The sequence below is a fragment of the Eleutherodactylus coqui genome, chromosome 5 (assembly GCF_035609145.1).
Source record: "Eleutherodactylus coqui strain aEleCoq1 chromosome 5, aEleCoq1.hap1, whole genome shotgun sequence".
Classification (NCBI taxonomy): Eukaryota; Metazoa; Chordata; class Amphibia; order Anura; family Eleutherodactylidae; genus Eleutherodactylus; species Eleutherodactylus coqui.
The window spans coordinates 273264272-273280668 of NC_089841.1; the positions used below are offsets into that span (position 1 = coordinate 273264272).

General features: G+C 45.4%; 1 protein-coding gene across 1 annotated transcript in view; it reads right to left on the reverse strand.

Moving 5' to 3' along the window:
- EFNA2 (ephrin A2) overlaps positions 1-15343 on the reverse strand; it is a 229709-nt gene extending 214366 nt beyond the window's left edge. Inside the window, exon 1 of the mRNA XM_066604718.1 lies at positions 14721-15343. Coding sequence (XP_066460815.1) covers positions 14721-14839 — 119 coding nt within the window. The 5' untranslated portion in view covers positions 14840-15343. The remainder of the gene's footprint in view (positions 1-14720) is intronic.
- Positions 15344-16397: the final 1054 nt, after the last annotated feature.

The window sequence follows — 16397 nt, forward strand, 5'->3', positions numbered from 1 at the left end:
CAGTCAGAAGGCCCCAGGCTGCCATGGCAACCAAAGCACCTCACAATCTCATCATGGGGTGGCCATTTGGAACCCCCAAATACAGCTTGGAGCATTTAAAGGATTAACAGCCGCTATAAGCGCTCCCGAATCCACTCCATACAAGCCCTGGGCGGTCAGGACATACCTGGGGTGAAAAGGGGTTAACCCTTTCCAATCCACTGTCTGACCTCTGAAGACATTATGTTTTAAGGCTGTACAGCTCCGATGTTGGAAGACGTCCGTTGGGGTTCTCTTACTGTATATTGCCAGCCTCTCTGCTGTCGGAGCCTAGCCAACGTGTTACCTCATGCAGTACTGGCTTTAGCCAGCAGGTAGCGCCATTGTATAACGGCAGGAAAAGAGTAAGCCCCCTAGGAAAACCAGGATACAAATTGGATTGGAAAGGGTTAAGACGGGCATTCTCTGCTGTTAATTATACCCCATCTTTTAGGCTACGGAGACGAGGCCCCTCCTGTTACGGGCTGAAGAGTGGCACATTGTACAATAATAAAGTCACAAATGTTGGCACAAAAGTAGTACGAGCTCAAATTAGTGACTTTTCTGTTTTTTACACTCGGCTGGCCGAATCGCTTTGATAAATTGCGCTCTGCGCACGGCCTTCGTCTCAATCCATCATAAGTGTGGCAGATAAATATGACAAGGGATGAGGAACTACGATAGAACTGCGGCCAAATTGACAAAACGTCTTATGCAACTCTCAGATGTAAAAAGCGTATTTGGGCAATGTTTTTTTTACTTTTTTTCGCAGGTCCTGGCACTAATTTTTTTATTGGGCTGGCTTTTCTGGGGAGGGCGGGGCCTCCCAAGACCGAAAGATTTATCTAGAACTTACACCAGAAATGTGCGCAAGGTCGGAGCTGGCAGAAATGTCTACAGACGATCACGGAGCCCCTCTTCATGTATTCAGCGCATCGCGGGACGGGGAAAATCATACTGATCGTCGCAAAGGCTGGCATTAGTAGATTACCTCTAAGTGTCTTCACAGTTAAGAATAAAGGAGCGTTTACACGGCGGTTTTCTACTCACTGTCTGGCAGTTCCCCCTTAAGTGTCATAAACCGCATTGTGACAGAAACCCCAAACAGAAGCTTTAGTGACAGACGCCATCATTCTTTTCAGTTAGATTTGAAATATAAAATATGATAGTCGACCTGAATATAACGAAAACGGAGGAAATCCTTTTCAAACAGACACCAAAGTGACAGTAAGCGGATCTGTTCGGGGTCCATCACAATGCAAGCGGAATCCTACAGCGTAATGATCGAAGAATGTTCAAGTGTCTTCCCTACAAAGTCCAAGGAGCTTGAGCCAACTAAAAGTAATCTTTGCTCAAATATGAAAACCTGTGCCATGTGGAAAACTCAATCAGTTCGATTCCTTCCATCTTCTTTGTCTGGAGGCTAGCTGGAGGCTGACGAAAGTAGCCACGTTACACTAGCCATCTGGAGCGTCATGGGGCAACTACTTGGTCAAAAAGTCTACTAGGCTTCATTGCAATCCATCCTTCCTCTATGGCTTACACTCAATGCAGTCTACTGTTTGATCAAATAGACAGACAGACACACAGATAGATAGGAGAGAGATAGATAGACAGACAGACACACAGATAGATAGGAGAGAGATAGATAGACAGACAGACACACAGATAGATAGGAGAGAGATAGATAGACAGACAGACACACAGATAGATAGGAGAGAGATAGATAGATAGACAGATAGATATGAGAGAGATAGACAGATATGGGAGAGAGACAGATAGATAGATATCAGATAGATAGATATCAGATAGATAGACAGACAGATATGAGAGAGAGAGAGAGAGAGAGAGAGAGAGAGAGAGATCAGAGAGATAGACAGATAGATAGATATCAGAGAGATATGAGAGAGATAGACAGACAGATATGAGAGAGATAGACAGATAGATAGACAGACAGACAGATAGACAGATAGGAGATAGATAGATAGATAGACAGAGAGAGAGAGAGAGATAGATATGAGAGAGATAGACAGATAGATAGATGGATAGATATGAGATAGACAGATAGGAGATAGACAGATAGATAGATAGATAGATATATGGAGAGATAGACAGATAGCCAGACAGACAGATATGAGAGAGATAGACAGATAGCCAGACAGACAGACAGATATGAGAGAGATAGACAGATAGATAGATGGATAGATGGAGAGATAGGAGATAGATAGATAGATAGATAGATAGATAGATAGATAGATAGATAGATAGATAGATAGATAGATAGATATGAGAGAGATAGACAGATAGATAGATGGATAGATGGAGAGATAGATAGATAGATATGAGATAGATAGATAGAGACAGAGATACTACTTTTGTAATTCTCCAGAAATGTCCTTTCCCACATTTCCTTATCATTTACCTACTTTTTATAATTATATATCCAAAACCTAAACATTTCATTGATAGAACATCTCTGACCAGCAGCCACTTCCTACGGAGCCGTTCTTTCCTGTCGCCTGATTAAAGGGCCCCAACGTCTCCAGCCTTCTGCATGTGAGCAGAGAACTCCTTACAGTAAGTCTAGGGCCTGCCGCCTCCTGGGGGACGTCTCCACAATATGTTGTGCTGGGAGGAAATCGGCATCAATCTTCACAATCCACTTATACGGCCGGATCGCTCGGGATATGATGCTGAGCAGAGAACACAACGGGCCAGGAGAAAGAACAGAGGTTTTCCCATTTTGGATCAGTGTGAAACAAGGCCAACTCTCCAGCATGATAGTGAAGGAGCCCAAAACCTCCAGCATGTCTGGAAGTCAGCAGCTATACCCAAGAACAACCCCGGCAACCAACTAGTGGCTGCAGACCCCATCCGGAGCGTCTGATGGACCTTCCCATGGGAACAATCCGGGAGGACTTCCCCGGCGGCCAGCGTCACCGTTACCCAGCAGTACCGACCGCCATGTGTCGGCTACCGGAGAGGGGACGGTCACCGATACTACTGCCGATGGCCAGAATTCACATGCAGGATCAGGATCAACAATACACAAACATTCCAGCCTTTGTGGTTCATCTTTTACACCAGTAATTCTCACAACTAGTCAGAAATGAACAGATTACACAATAATTGCTCAGTGTGAGCCGGCCTCCATTATTCTGTAACTTGTCCTTTTTCAGCAAATCATTGGTTCCCGTTCCTGGCTGCCCGGTCGGCCCCGTGGCTGGGAGCGTTCTGTGGACCATTTATGCACAAAAACGGATAGCAAATTTGTAAACTATCCTGACAAAGGCGACGCTGAGCCTCCGGAGCGGTACCATGCGCCATTTATGGCACTTACACCAAAATCAACCCCAAAAAGTCTCAATACACAGAGAAGGAATATATTTAAAAACTTCTTTATCTACCAATCATATAGAAATATCACTATGTAAAATGTATAATAAGTTTCACAGGAGAGCGCAGCCGTCCACAGCGGGTCCGTCAGCAGTCAGATCTGCATCAGTATAATGGGGGATGTCCCATGTGTGTTACAATGTATAACCGGCATCATATCACTGTACACCTCGGGGGTGCACCTACCGTAGGTCTGTGCTCTATATGGCAGCCGTACGCTCATTTATTCTGCATGGTCACATGTAACCGCTAGTAACGTATAGTGATGCCGGTTATACATTGTAACACACATGGGACATCCCCCATTATACTGATGCTGATCTGACTGCTGACGGACCCGCTGTGGACGGCTGCGCTCTCATGTGAAACTTATTATACATTTTACATAGTGATATTTTAATATGATTGGTAGATAAAGAAGTTTTAAATATATTCCTTCTCTGTGTATTGGGGTTGATATAACTATATACACAGCCGTATACATATATACATGCCCGCTGGTATTTTGGAGAACTTTCACAAAAATGATTCAAAATAATGAAATCATGTTTAAATAAAGCTCTAAAATTGGTGTTTGTTTAGGAAGGACAAGAACAAAGCTGCTACGTCCCGACAATCTGTGCTCAGAACTATGGAGACAAGCAGGGGTTAATAATAATTCTAACAGTCCCTCTTATTTATGGAGCACCAACATATTCCCAAATTTTGGAAGTATATTTCCGGTAAATCCTCTAGGCTTTATGTGCAGGTAGCGGCGCGGCTTGTGTGACACCTCCGGCCGTACATCCATTGTTACATTGTAGCCACTACTGGACACAAATCCATAAATACACACAAGGATCTTCCGTTCCTCCCAGAGCTGGATGTGATCTAAGCCCAATGACATCCCCAAACCCTCCTTGGCCTCTGATGGACTTCCAGGCTTGTTGTGGACTATTTCCACTTCCCAGGCTATAAGTGCTTTAGCTCGCCCCTATCCTACCCCTCCCCTAAGCTCTTCAGTACCTGCAGGGGAAGCATCGCCGCTAGACTGAATAGAACGGCGGAGGAGAAGCCGCGGGGCCGAGGATTTGGGAGCTTTAATTCTACCTTTTTCATCAAAAATATTTTTGGATAAAAATGTGCCCAATTTGTAGTTTTGAGGCGTTTATCCAGAATCAACGTGAAATCCGGGAAGGATGCGCACATTTTAATAAAAGCTCTCCTTACAGACGGCACATTTACCTTCCTCAGATTCCCTTCCACTTCAGTCAGTCTCAGCGGGGGGCATCAGAATGCAGACCGCCAACAACATGTAGCAGATTCTCCATCCTGGCACTTCTAGTATTATTTTTCCCATTTTCGTCATGTCCCCCCCAGGTGTGATGTGAGAGAATCTTCCTACTGGAGGAACATGATTGACAACTTCCTATACTGAAGCTGAGAGCAAATAACGCTGGCAGCGGATCAAAGAGAAGTGTGCGCCGCTACAAAGACAACAGATCTACAGAGGGAGAGAAAGAGCAAATTAGAGAGTGCGACTATTGTGGGGTTACAGGGCAAGCTAGCAACTAATTGTCTGGTGTGTGTGGCTTCCAAATCCAGCTGATGCATTAGGAGATAAGCCCAAATGTCAGAAAACACACGAGGGACCCGAAAACGCATCTCCAGACCGAAATGTCACCATTGTTTCTGCTGCTCGCACGTCGCTCACCAATGATGGACGCCGTTCCAGCAGGCCATTACACCCATATATAGTCTATTTGATCAGAATCGCCCTCTCCTCTAATTGTAGCCGCCGTATCAGACCGCTACCTCCTGACCGCACCGCTTACACAACTCTTGGCCCTTACTGATTTACAGAATTACTTGTTGGCCGGTCACCTCCAATTGTTTAAGTATGTTAATTAGGGCCGGAGCTTCGCAGTATCTTCCTACAGCCCGGGACGTTCTTCGCATTGGGGCGAGTCAGGAACACGAATGATATCCAAGCAGTGACTTACTAAATTATGGCCGAAACCTCGGAAAGTGCAAAGAGCTTCTAGAAATAACCGGAATCCTTCTAGTGAGTCGGACTGGTTGGGGTCCACAGAGCAATATATGGTGGGAATGATGGAATGATGGAATGATGGAATGATGGCCGCCTCGTCTGTTTACAAATCATTCACATGTGCAGATAAGAATTGATATGGTTTCTGCATGTTTTCATCAAAGCGGTCTCAGTCCATCATTGGTCCCTCAGGGAGTCGGCCAACGACTCACCCATCGACTTTCACACAAACGACGGCAAATGAGGATTTTTATGGCTGCATAGAATGAAGAATGAGCGACAAGCACACAAATTACTGCTCATCATTCAGTCGTGGGCCGTGTTCACATTGAACCATTATCCTTCATTCATTACTTGTATGATAATCATTCCGTATGAAAGGAGGCCGTAGGACATCATTCCACAAAGTAAGCCGCTTGTAAAAAGTATCATAAATTTTGTGTGTTTTCCTATAGATGGGGGGGGGGGGGCATTATTTTGCACTATAAGTTTATAGGAAAAGATGTGAAAAACAAAAACATTATGAACCCCAAAACGCATCCAAAGAAGTAAATATGCCACAAAAAACTCTCCATGCTACTTTTTGCTGAAAAAAAGTTAAAAAAATGCCAGTAAAAAACACCTCGAAGAACGCAAGATTTTTCCTAAAAATGCCATCTATGTAAACTAACTAAAAAACACTGACTAGAGATCTTCAACCAATTTTCATATTGCTCCATGGCGAGAGAAGGGAGTGAATACCACGAAAATAAGACAAGTGTCTTATATTAATTTTTGTTCAAAGAGGTTTACCTTTTTTACATGTATAGCTGCCTGGACACTATTTAAATTGACTTTTTTAATTAACTGTTAGCAGGGCTTAATTTTGGAGTAGGGCTTATATTTCAAGCCTCCTCAAAAAGCCTGAAAAATCATTTTGCATCCTCAAAAATTCTGGAAAATCACGCTATGTCTTATTTTCAGGGAAACAGGGTAGTAATTAAAAGAAGAAATTGTGAGCGAGTCGCACAGCGGCAGCGCAAAAGTAAACGTGAAGTCCAAAAGAAATAAATAGGAATGTGAGCACAAAAATCTATCATGAATGCAGGAAGACGGATGGAATGAATGAGAAGATCGAACAACAAGAGAAATCCCAGAAAGTGTGACTGAGACGGTGGGATGCAGAAATAGGAGAATTCCCCCCCGCTGGAGATCATGCAAGGGTTACATCTACGGCTGCGGTCACTGGAAATATCCGAATCCTGTGAGGAGCAAAGATCTGATTTCCTTATTGCCTGACTACATAGAACATATATTACATGGCAGCACGGATCTCTCCGTGAGACATCCCAACCGGTCGCACACCATGTGATCTATGACTATATATATATATATATATATATATATATATATATATATATACACACTTTACATGCAGTACATGCAGATCACCTCTTCTTCAGAGTGCTGCAGTTTGGTAGTAAAGGAGCCGAAAGGTTGTTATTACCCCATTGTATATAACCTCAGCCATGGAGTAATGGCCGCTCCCTACAGAACAGCAGAGGACACTGTGCAGCCGAGGGGTAAAAGCCTTCCTAGATATACATGGAGTATTCATTGCAGCGTATATACCATGTATGAATAGATGGAGATTACATACAATATGGGCCGTATGCGATTAACATCCAAGAAACTTGGGCGCAACTCGCATGAGACACGGACACCCAACTGAGTGATGTCCAATATCTACGGGCCCTACACATGGAATAAGGCATGCACCTATTTCTATCACACGGGCCATTGGTGTGAACAGCCTAATTGGGCTATAATGGGTCAGTGTGCTGTCCGTGGAATACACAGGATGGTACAGCTGGGGGTACACACATATAAATGGTGGGGTAAGGGAAAATGTTGGCAAGGGGTCCTAAAACACTTGTCATCCGTAAGTATTATACATATAGTGACTTGTGTTCCAGATGATGTATGCCCAGGAACAAGTAGTGCCATCACTCCTTCAGACGTGGCATTTGTACCCACAACAGTCTATGGTTGAAGCTCACGTTATACAACGGGGCTGCTATCCCATCCACAACACACATGTGCTACATGGAGGGCGAGTTGTGCCTTCAGACGTCCTGCGTTACATGTGTCAGTCGCACAAGAACCTGGAAGACATGATATGTGAGACTCCCTCAGGTAAATACCGCATCTGATGGACGGGGGGGATTCACACTGTTACCCCAAAATGTCCTTTCTCTTCAACTTTTGTCAGTATACCTGTATATCTGGACACGGTCTTGGCGAATAAGCGCTAGTAGATCATGGACTCAAATTTCATTTTTTTCCCTGCAAGCTCCAATGAGTTAAATCCCATTGAACACAGACATGGGTCCATGAGTGATGAGCAAGGAGCTACCAAGTCCAATGACCAAATCTAGCACCCCCACACTAGCCGAGACCCCCTTCTATTTCATCACTTCTTATGTCTCCACATCTGCAAAGGAAGTTAAAAAGCGCAGGAAGTATTCTTTAACTGTCCTTCATATCCGAACATCCAAAACTTGTATTTTGAGTAATATATATTGGTCTATCGAAGAGAATGAAAATGGATCTCGTGTTCATGCAGGGAGCTCGGCGCTCGACAACAACTGTATCCAAAATGGCTTGGAATATTTTCGATGCCCATAATCTACAAGAAGGCTGACAACAGAGACAAAGCCGTACGGAGCGTCGCTCTACATGACCTGATGATCCAGCCAAAGCACCAAATATTTAAATATGTTCCGAAGACTAGTATCTTCACTAAGTTGGCCGGTGTATGGAGAGCACGTAGGCGGGAGCGGACCCCAATCCATGCACTGACCCAGCCATACCTTTAGATAGACAGAAGAGCCTATTGTTGATGCACCACAACAAGACCTGCGGTACACAGAAGAAGGTCTCATTCTAGACAAATACTACTGGAGACGTTCTAGAAGTATCTCGTTAGAGATGTTGATGAGCCAAGAATGAAATAATTTCCACAAGTCGCACATGATTCGAGGTTTACTGATGCATAGGTCCCCTGGTAATTGTAACGGACATCCTGAGACGAGTGGGTCAAGTACTTCTTCTCTGATACATACAAAAGTGAAGATGGAGATCAGTATAATGTGTGTGCTCCACGCAAGATGAAAGTTGTGTAAACTACCGGTAGGTAGTTTACACAACTTTCATTCACAATATGCGTAACGTATGAGCGAGAGATCCTAATGGAAGCCTAAAAAAAGCAAAAACAAGAAATATCCGATCTGGCCAAATAATGACCCCCAAACATCTGAGCTAGCCTCCATCAATATTAGACTGTGCCAAACAAGGGGATCTGCGATCAAGAATCTACATCTGCGGGCTTACTGCTTTACAAGTCATGCCAAAAAGAAAAATGCTTGATTGCCCTATCGAATAATTCTGGAAAATGAACCCCAATTGAATGATTGTATTACAGAAAAAGAGGACTTCTCAGAAATAAGTGGAATTCCCAAAAAGTTAATGGTTACATCAATATAAATCCCCGAGAATTGCAACCTCCATTAACAGGAATAAAGAATGAAGAACAGTATGAATGTACTGTGTTGTATGAGGTCAGTGAGCAGCACATAGATGACCGCTGCCCATGTATGGAGCATTTATATACAGGATCTGTAGGGTCCGCAGCATTTTATTTCCATCATCTAATATTTAGAATCATTTTTGGAATGTTTGGATTGTGAGGCCAAAACCAACCTTTACGGCTCCATATTAAAGAACACGATAGAACGAAGAAAACATGTGAGCGGCTTCACAAGGGCCCAGGACAGGGACGCTGCCGAGATCGGAACCGTTAGTGAAAATACTTCATGAACATAAAAGAATACGAAAGAGATAAGAAAATGGAAGTTCATCAGCAGAACGGCGATCTGCTGCTCACTGAGCAACTCGGGAAGGAGAACCTCTGCCTAAATATCAGTGATCATTAAACTGTCCTCAATGCAAAGACAGAAGAACAGAAGGACGAGCAAAGAGAAAGGACATAAAAACAGGAAAATCAACCTTGGACAGCAAATATATATATATATATATACCCTGTTTCCCTGAAAATAAGACATAGCATGATTTTCCAGAATTTTTGAGGATGCAAAATGATTTTTCAGGCTTTTTGAGGATCCTTGAAACATAAGCCCTACTCCAAAATTAAGGTCTGCTAACAGTTAATTTAAAAAGCCAATTTAAATAGTGTCCAGGCAGCTATACATGTAAAAAAGTTAAACCTTTTTGAACAAAAATTAATATAAGACACTGTCCTATTTTTGGGGAAACACGGTATATATATATATGGATCTGCTTCATCTCACATTATAGAAACGTTGTGCAGAAATAAATACATTGTTTCCGCTTCACCACACGACTCACTGAACCAAAACTGGATACATTTTTTCTTTTTTCGTAAACACTAGATTTTTGCCAATGATGATGAGGATGATGATGATGATGAGGATGATGATCTGCTGCATCTTGGATCCCAGCGGTGAATAGCAGAGAATTTGCAGAATTTTCCAATGAAAATCTCCATTGTACCGAAGAGCCACAGAAAACATTACAGTTCGGGATGAAATGTTCTCTTTTTTTGTTTGATTTCTTGGATTTTTCCTAAAACTGGTGCGGACGCTCGGAGTCAGTAAGCAGCGCGATTCTCGCCGATCGCTATCAGCGTTAAATTAGGTGAGGTGCCTAATCCTCTCTGCTCCTTCTCATTTAATAACTGAAGCACTTGGAAAGAAGCCGGACGGGTTGGGAAATGCTGAGCTACAAAATACATATATATTGGCGATCCGCGCCGAGCGGGGATCCTTTAAGGAGTCGAACATATGTTGAGCATTTAAGTGAACAAAAGAAATATCTGAGGCCAAGAATACAGTCACAGGCGGAAAACCAAAACGGGGAGAAGGGACGAAAAATGTGCAGTAATGCATCTAATAAAATCCATATGCTAAGAAATCAGCAGAGCAAGGGGACAAAGAAAGCTGGAGCGTCGGACCGAGCGAGGGTCTCATATGGGGAGCCCAGGGGGCTAGAAAATGCCCAGACAATTAGACAGCAGCAGCAACTTTCAGAAAGTCAATCTAATGGCCAGAGCTCTGCAGAACAGCCAGAAATACGGAGGTTTCAAAAGTATGTGGATAGAATACTACAGCATCTACATACCCTGTTTCCCTGAAAATAAGACATACCCGGAAAATAAGACATAGCATGATTTTCCAGAATTTTTGAGGATCCAAATGATTTTTCCGGCTTTTTGAGGATGCTTAAAATATAGGCCCTACTCCAAAATTAAGCCCTGCTAACAGTTAATTAAAAAAGTCAATTTAAGTAGTGTCCAGGCAGCTATACATGTAAAAAAGTTAAACCTTTTTGAACAAAAATTAATATAACACACGGTCTTATTTTCAGGGAAACACGGGTAGGTGGGTGGATGAGAGGATGGATGGATGGATTAATGAGAGGATGGTTGGATGGATGGATGGATGAGAGGATGGATGGATGGATAAGAGGATGGATGAATGGATGGATGAATGGATGGATGAGAGGATGGATGAATGGATGGATGAGAGGATGAATGGATGGATGAGAGGATGGATGGATGGATGAGAGGATGGATGGATGGATGAGAGGATGGATGAATGGATGGATGAGAGGATGGATGGATGGATGGATGGATAAGAGCATGGATGGATGGATGGATGGATAAGAGCATGGATGGATGGATGGATGGATAAGAGCATGGATGGATGGATGGATGGATAAGAGCATGGATGGATGGATGGATGGATAAGAGCATGGATGGATGGATGAGAGGATGGATGGATATCAGACAGAGATAGTACATTAAGATTCTCAAAAAAATGTCATTTCCAACATTTTCTTATCGTTTACCTACTTTTTTTTATAATTATATATCCAAAAACTGAAAATGTCACTGATAGAACAGCTCCCTGACTAGCAGCCGCTGACTACTGAGTCAGTTATTCCTGACACCTGATTAAAGGGCCCCAACGTCTACAGACTTCTGCGTGTGAGCAGCATGTAGTTCTGCTGAAGATCCTCAGAGGACTTTTCCTTTCAGCACAATGATATAAGTTTGGCGCTGACAGCTGGATCAGTCAGCGACACCGAAGTGAATTTTCAGGCTTTCGGCCACATTCTGTGTTGCACGCATGGGGCTATAAGGTGCCCTAAGGTGTTGTTGGGACATGTAGGTGGCCCTGTGTGGACAGATGTGAGCTCTGGGCGCAGTGATAACACCTCTGCGAATATTGCCCAAAAGGCTTCCTGACAGGTTGGTGGGATGCTGGAGACGCCACGTTCTGGAGGTGCTCCATGTCCTCACGCACCCTGCTGAAAACATGGCCGCTCCTGCCTTTATTCTGCATCGGTTTATTTCACCAACACAATAAGACTATGAATTTAGATATAGGGAGGCCAAAGTACAAGCCGACAGCCCCGAAGATACAAAGGGGACATGCCTCCGCACTACACACTGGGAAAGGCCGTTCCACACAACATACTGGAAGGGCTTGTCCACCAATTTAGTAACAGCCTAATGTATTGTCTGACCCGTCCATCAGCGGCAGACACTAATATTACCTGCCATGGGAAATACCAGAATGGACATGCCAAATCTACACCTCCTAATTTACTACATGACAAGAAAGTCCATGAGATGGAACTGCATGATAGACGCACGCCAACTGCCACCTAATACATATGCTGCCATGCCAATGGCTACTGAATGACTCATCCGGGGCGAAACGAAGGAGTCACCACCTTTGTCAAATCTACACGGAGTACCTAAAAGCATGTCATATCTCTGCGGTCCATGTTACATATACAGCTCCTGTAATAATACTAACGTTACTGGTATACCCTAATAGGACAGGTAAGTAGACATCAGCCCCAAGGGGAACCCAAGTGAGCGAACATGGTCGGCGTCCAACACTAAAGAATGCCAAGCCAGCTCAGGCCGGATAGATGTGCATCCCGGTAATGCAGGGGGAGATTAATTCATACAGTCACAGAAATCAGGAAAATACCATCAAGAACTTAAAAAGCCACCAAGACGTCTCGTTGGAACATCAAGCATCTGGTCTCCAGGTGTCAATATGAAGGATGGGGTTATATAGCATTACAAATATACACCCACCCATGTGTACACAGTCCATATACAGGCTGTCACAGTAAGATCATGCCAACCAAGTTACTATTGGCGGTGCCAGGCATTCTACAGCCCACATGCAATGATCATAGAACCATCACTGCAAGCCACGTATCCCATGTCAGGGGGAGAACTTCGCTAGTATACGGCTTCTCACATCAGTATATCTCAACAAGCCAGGGCGGCAATGTCAGGCACAGTCTACCAGGAAGCCAAGGCTGGAAATAACCTGAACATGGATATGAAGGGGAGGAAAGCATGTAGAAAAATCAGTGGGGATGCAAGAAATACGGCAGCGTGCATGCATGAGCAACCCCCACTTGTTACATGGAATGGACATATAGCGGTCATGGGACTTTTTACTGATCCTTGGAAAGGAAGTCACTTTGAATGATCGATAAAATGTCAAACTAAACTACAAACACGCATGTGTGTGCAACGTCTACTACACGCATAGCTTCACCTATGTTACATGTATGATCTATATGCCCACAATGGCTAGTGTCACCAAAGGGTTAAAAACGCAGATGCAGCAACTGTGTAAACCTGTACTTGAATACCCGCCTAGGCCGTATACTTAGTCCAACTACGCCATTTTCTACTGCCCTATTAGCCAAATAAGCATGGGCATGTGTGTGAGCTGACCCGCATGCTGCTAATGCCAAGCATGCCTGCCTACTTGGACAAGTGAGCTGATACAATACACTTCTTGTGTGCCAGCCCATTCTCTGTAATGTTCACTCAACATCCCATCCAACTACTCCTAAAATACAAGGCGTATGCCAGCATGATTCATGCCAACCAATACTACATAATATGCACTAAGCATGCCAACCAATTGAACATAATACGCACTGTGCTTGCCAACCAATACAACATAGTACGCACCATGCATGCTAACCGATAAGAGAAAATTCGCACTGGCGTGCCAGCCGTCCCACGCACGGCACCAAGTCTAACCAGACATTTGCTACTAGTGGCTGCTGGGTACTTTCTTGGGAGCCCATTTGTGATCATGACATGCACTGGTAGCACATAATGATCCTGGGCATTAGGGGAAGAAGCCGTAAGTCCCTGGAGATTCTGGCAAGCAGCATCTGGAAGAGCTCGGAAAAAGCAGCTTGTCTGCCCAAGTTGACCATGGCACAGTGAGACGTTGGGGCAGAAGACTGGAAGGAACAGCTAAAGCTCCTGGCCACATTCACAGCGGCAGGTAAACCTCTGCAGGAGAAAATCTCTTCCAGATGTTTGACTGAGGTCGCTTCTGCAACACGTGGAACGTGGATCTCAAGATGTGCCTGGAAGGAGCCGCTGCAGAAGGTCTGCAAGGTAACAGTGGAACGGGTCACTTCTAACCTCTGCAGCGAGGAGACCCACCGCGGGTTAAACTACGCTTAGAGGGAGCCCCCGTCACAGAGACGTCCTCACAGGGGCGCTCATGCTGGAAGAAGGGGGTGAGTGAGTTAGATGAAAGTTTTGTGGCAGCCCTCAGTGGAGGACGGCCGGCAGCTTCTCCTGTCTGACAGTCGTGGGGCAGCACATACACTTCTACCGCGACCCCCGTGTTCCCGCCACATCTGACCGCTCACATAGGACCGCATTGTGTCCAAGGCAGAACATAAGTCAGAACCTGCAGCACCCACGGCTCCAATAGTTTCCTTTGTTTCTTTAAAGGGGGCGTGGCTAGAAAGTGGTAATATTGCAACAAATGTATCTTATGGTTCCATCTGCAGTGGTATGTGTGGCGGGACGGACGCGCTTCACTTGTGGCTAATTAGTGAAAGGAAACAAAACACTTTCAGAATATATGGTACGTGAGGAATGATGGTGACTGCATGCAAAGCAGCAGCGAGGGGATTCCTCCAGGGTGCAGCGGCATGGGTAGTTGTGCCTACATGGGCAATGTCCTGGTAATCTATGGGTACTCAGCCCAAAGCACATGGAAGTTTCTTACTAGACTCCATTCGTAGTAAAACACTTACCAGACAGCCTCGGCGGCTCTGGTGTATCATAGCGCCGGCTACACTCCATCAGAGCAGAAAGTTTGGGAAGCCCCCCTCGCCCTCTTACCTGGGGTTACTCTTGTTCCAGTAGACTGCATACCGGTCTGATATCACTTTGCTGGGGTCATCTGTCCAGACACAGACCCAAATCAGGGCCCCCAGTAGCAGTGGGACCAGGGGCCCCATACTCGGGGTCCAAGTTTCTTGCTGCACTCACAGCGGACGCCGCGCTGCCATGTCCGGACACTATCCTGGAGAAGTGTTCTAGAGTATGGGCAGAGCTCGGGACCACGGTTCTAGCAGGAGAGTCGCTCAGTCACTTTGTGGGGGCTCTCAGCTCCATGCCATGGGGGGTCTGCCTCGTACCCCAATGGTGGATATGGCTCTCTTCCTCGCAGGGAGACAGGGCTTGTGGCTCAGGCCAGGTGCACGGAGCAGGCTCCAGCTCAGCTCAGCTTCACTCTCCGCTTTCATGGTCTAGAGCCCAGGAGGTGACAACTCCTGAACTCCGGAGGAAGGAGCAGTCAGGACATCCTGCAGGCGGACGGGGATGACGAGCAGATCCTGGGGCCACACAACAGGTCTGCACCGCGCTGAAGCCCAAGCAGCACACGGCCGGACGGAGGAGTGCTGCGGTGCCCGAGCCCCACTACTGCAAGTGCCACATCCCTGCGTCCTCACTCCATCCAGCACACATGTCCCCTCCCTGAGCTGCACTCCGGCCAGCCCTCCGCTCTCCTCCCTGCTGCATCACTGGCTGTGAGGGAGAGCACAGATGGGGCCTACCGCTGCCCTCTGCTGGCGGCTCCACTAACTGCTGCGCCGGCGCGTCCTCCATTCATCTTTGATAGAGAACAGTAGATCTGTCTGTCGGAGGTGAAGCCGCAGATCTGTACGATATGGGTGAGAGATTGGCTGAGCGATCATCACCCGCAGGAGCAATACTGGCGGATTACAGAGCGAGACCTCACAGACCGCCGCTGTAATCACATATAATATAGAACTAGAGATGAGCGAGGGTTGTCCTTAGCGAGTACCTGCCCGCTCGGAAGAAAAGATTCGGGTGCCGACGCGGGGGACCGGTGAGTTGTGGGAGTGAGCAGGGGGGAGCGGAGAGAGGGATCTCCCCCCCCCCCCCCCCGCTCTACCCCGCCTCTCCCCGCCGGCACCCGAATCTTTTCTTCCGAGCGGGCAGGTACTCGCTAAGGACAACACTCGCTCATCTCTAATAACAACCAATCACAGCGCAGCTTTCATTTCTTATACCGCCAAACTCATATAAGAGCTGCGCTGTGATTGGTTGTTATATATTATACTGCTGAGCTAACATGAAAGCTGTGCTGTGATTGGGTGTTATATATTATACTGCTGAGCTAACATGAAAGCTGTGCTGTGATTGGGTGTTATATAAGGTTGCAAGTTCGATCCCCACATGCGTCAGGTAGCCGCTCAAGGTTGACTCAGCCTTCCATCCTTCCGAGGTCGGTAAAATGAGAACCCAGCTTGGTGGGGGGTAATTAAGTAATAATTACCTGAAAGCGCTGAGTAATAAGTTGGCGCTATACAAATACCAAGATTTATTTTTTTATTTATTACATTGCTGAGGTAACATGAAAGCTGCTCTGTGATTGGTTGTTATATATTATACTGAGGTAACATGAAAGCTGCGCTGTGATTGGTTGTTATATATTATACTGCTGAGGTAACATGAAAGCTGTCCTGATTGGTTATTATATATTATACT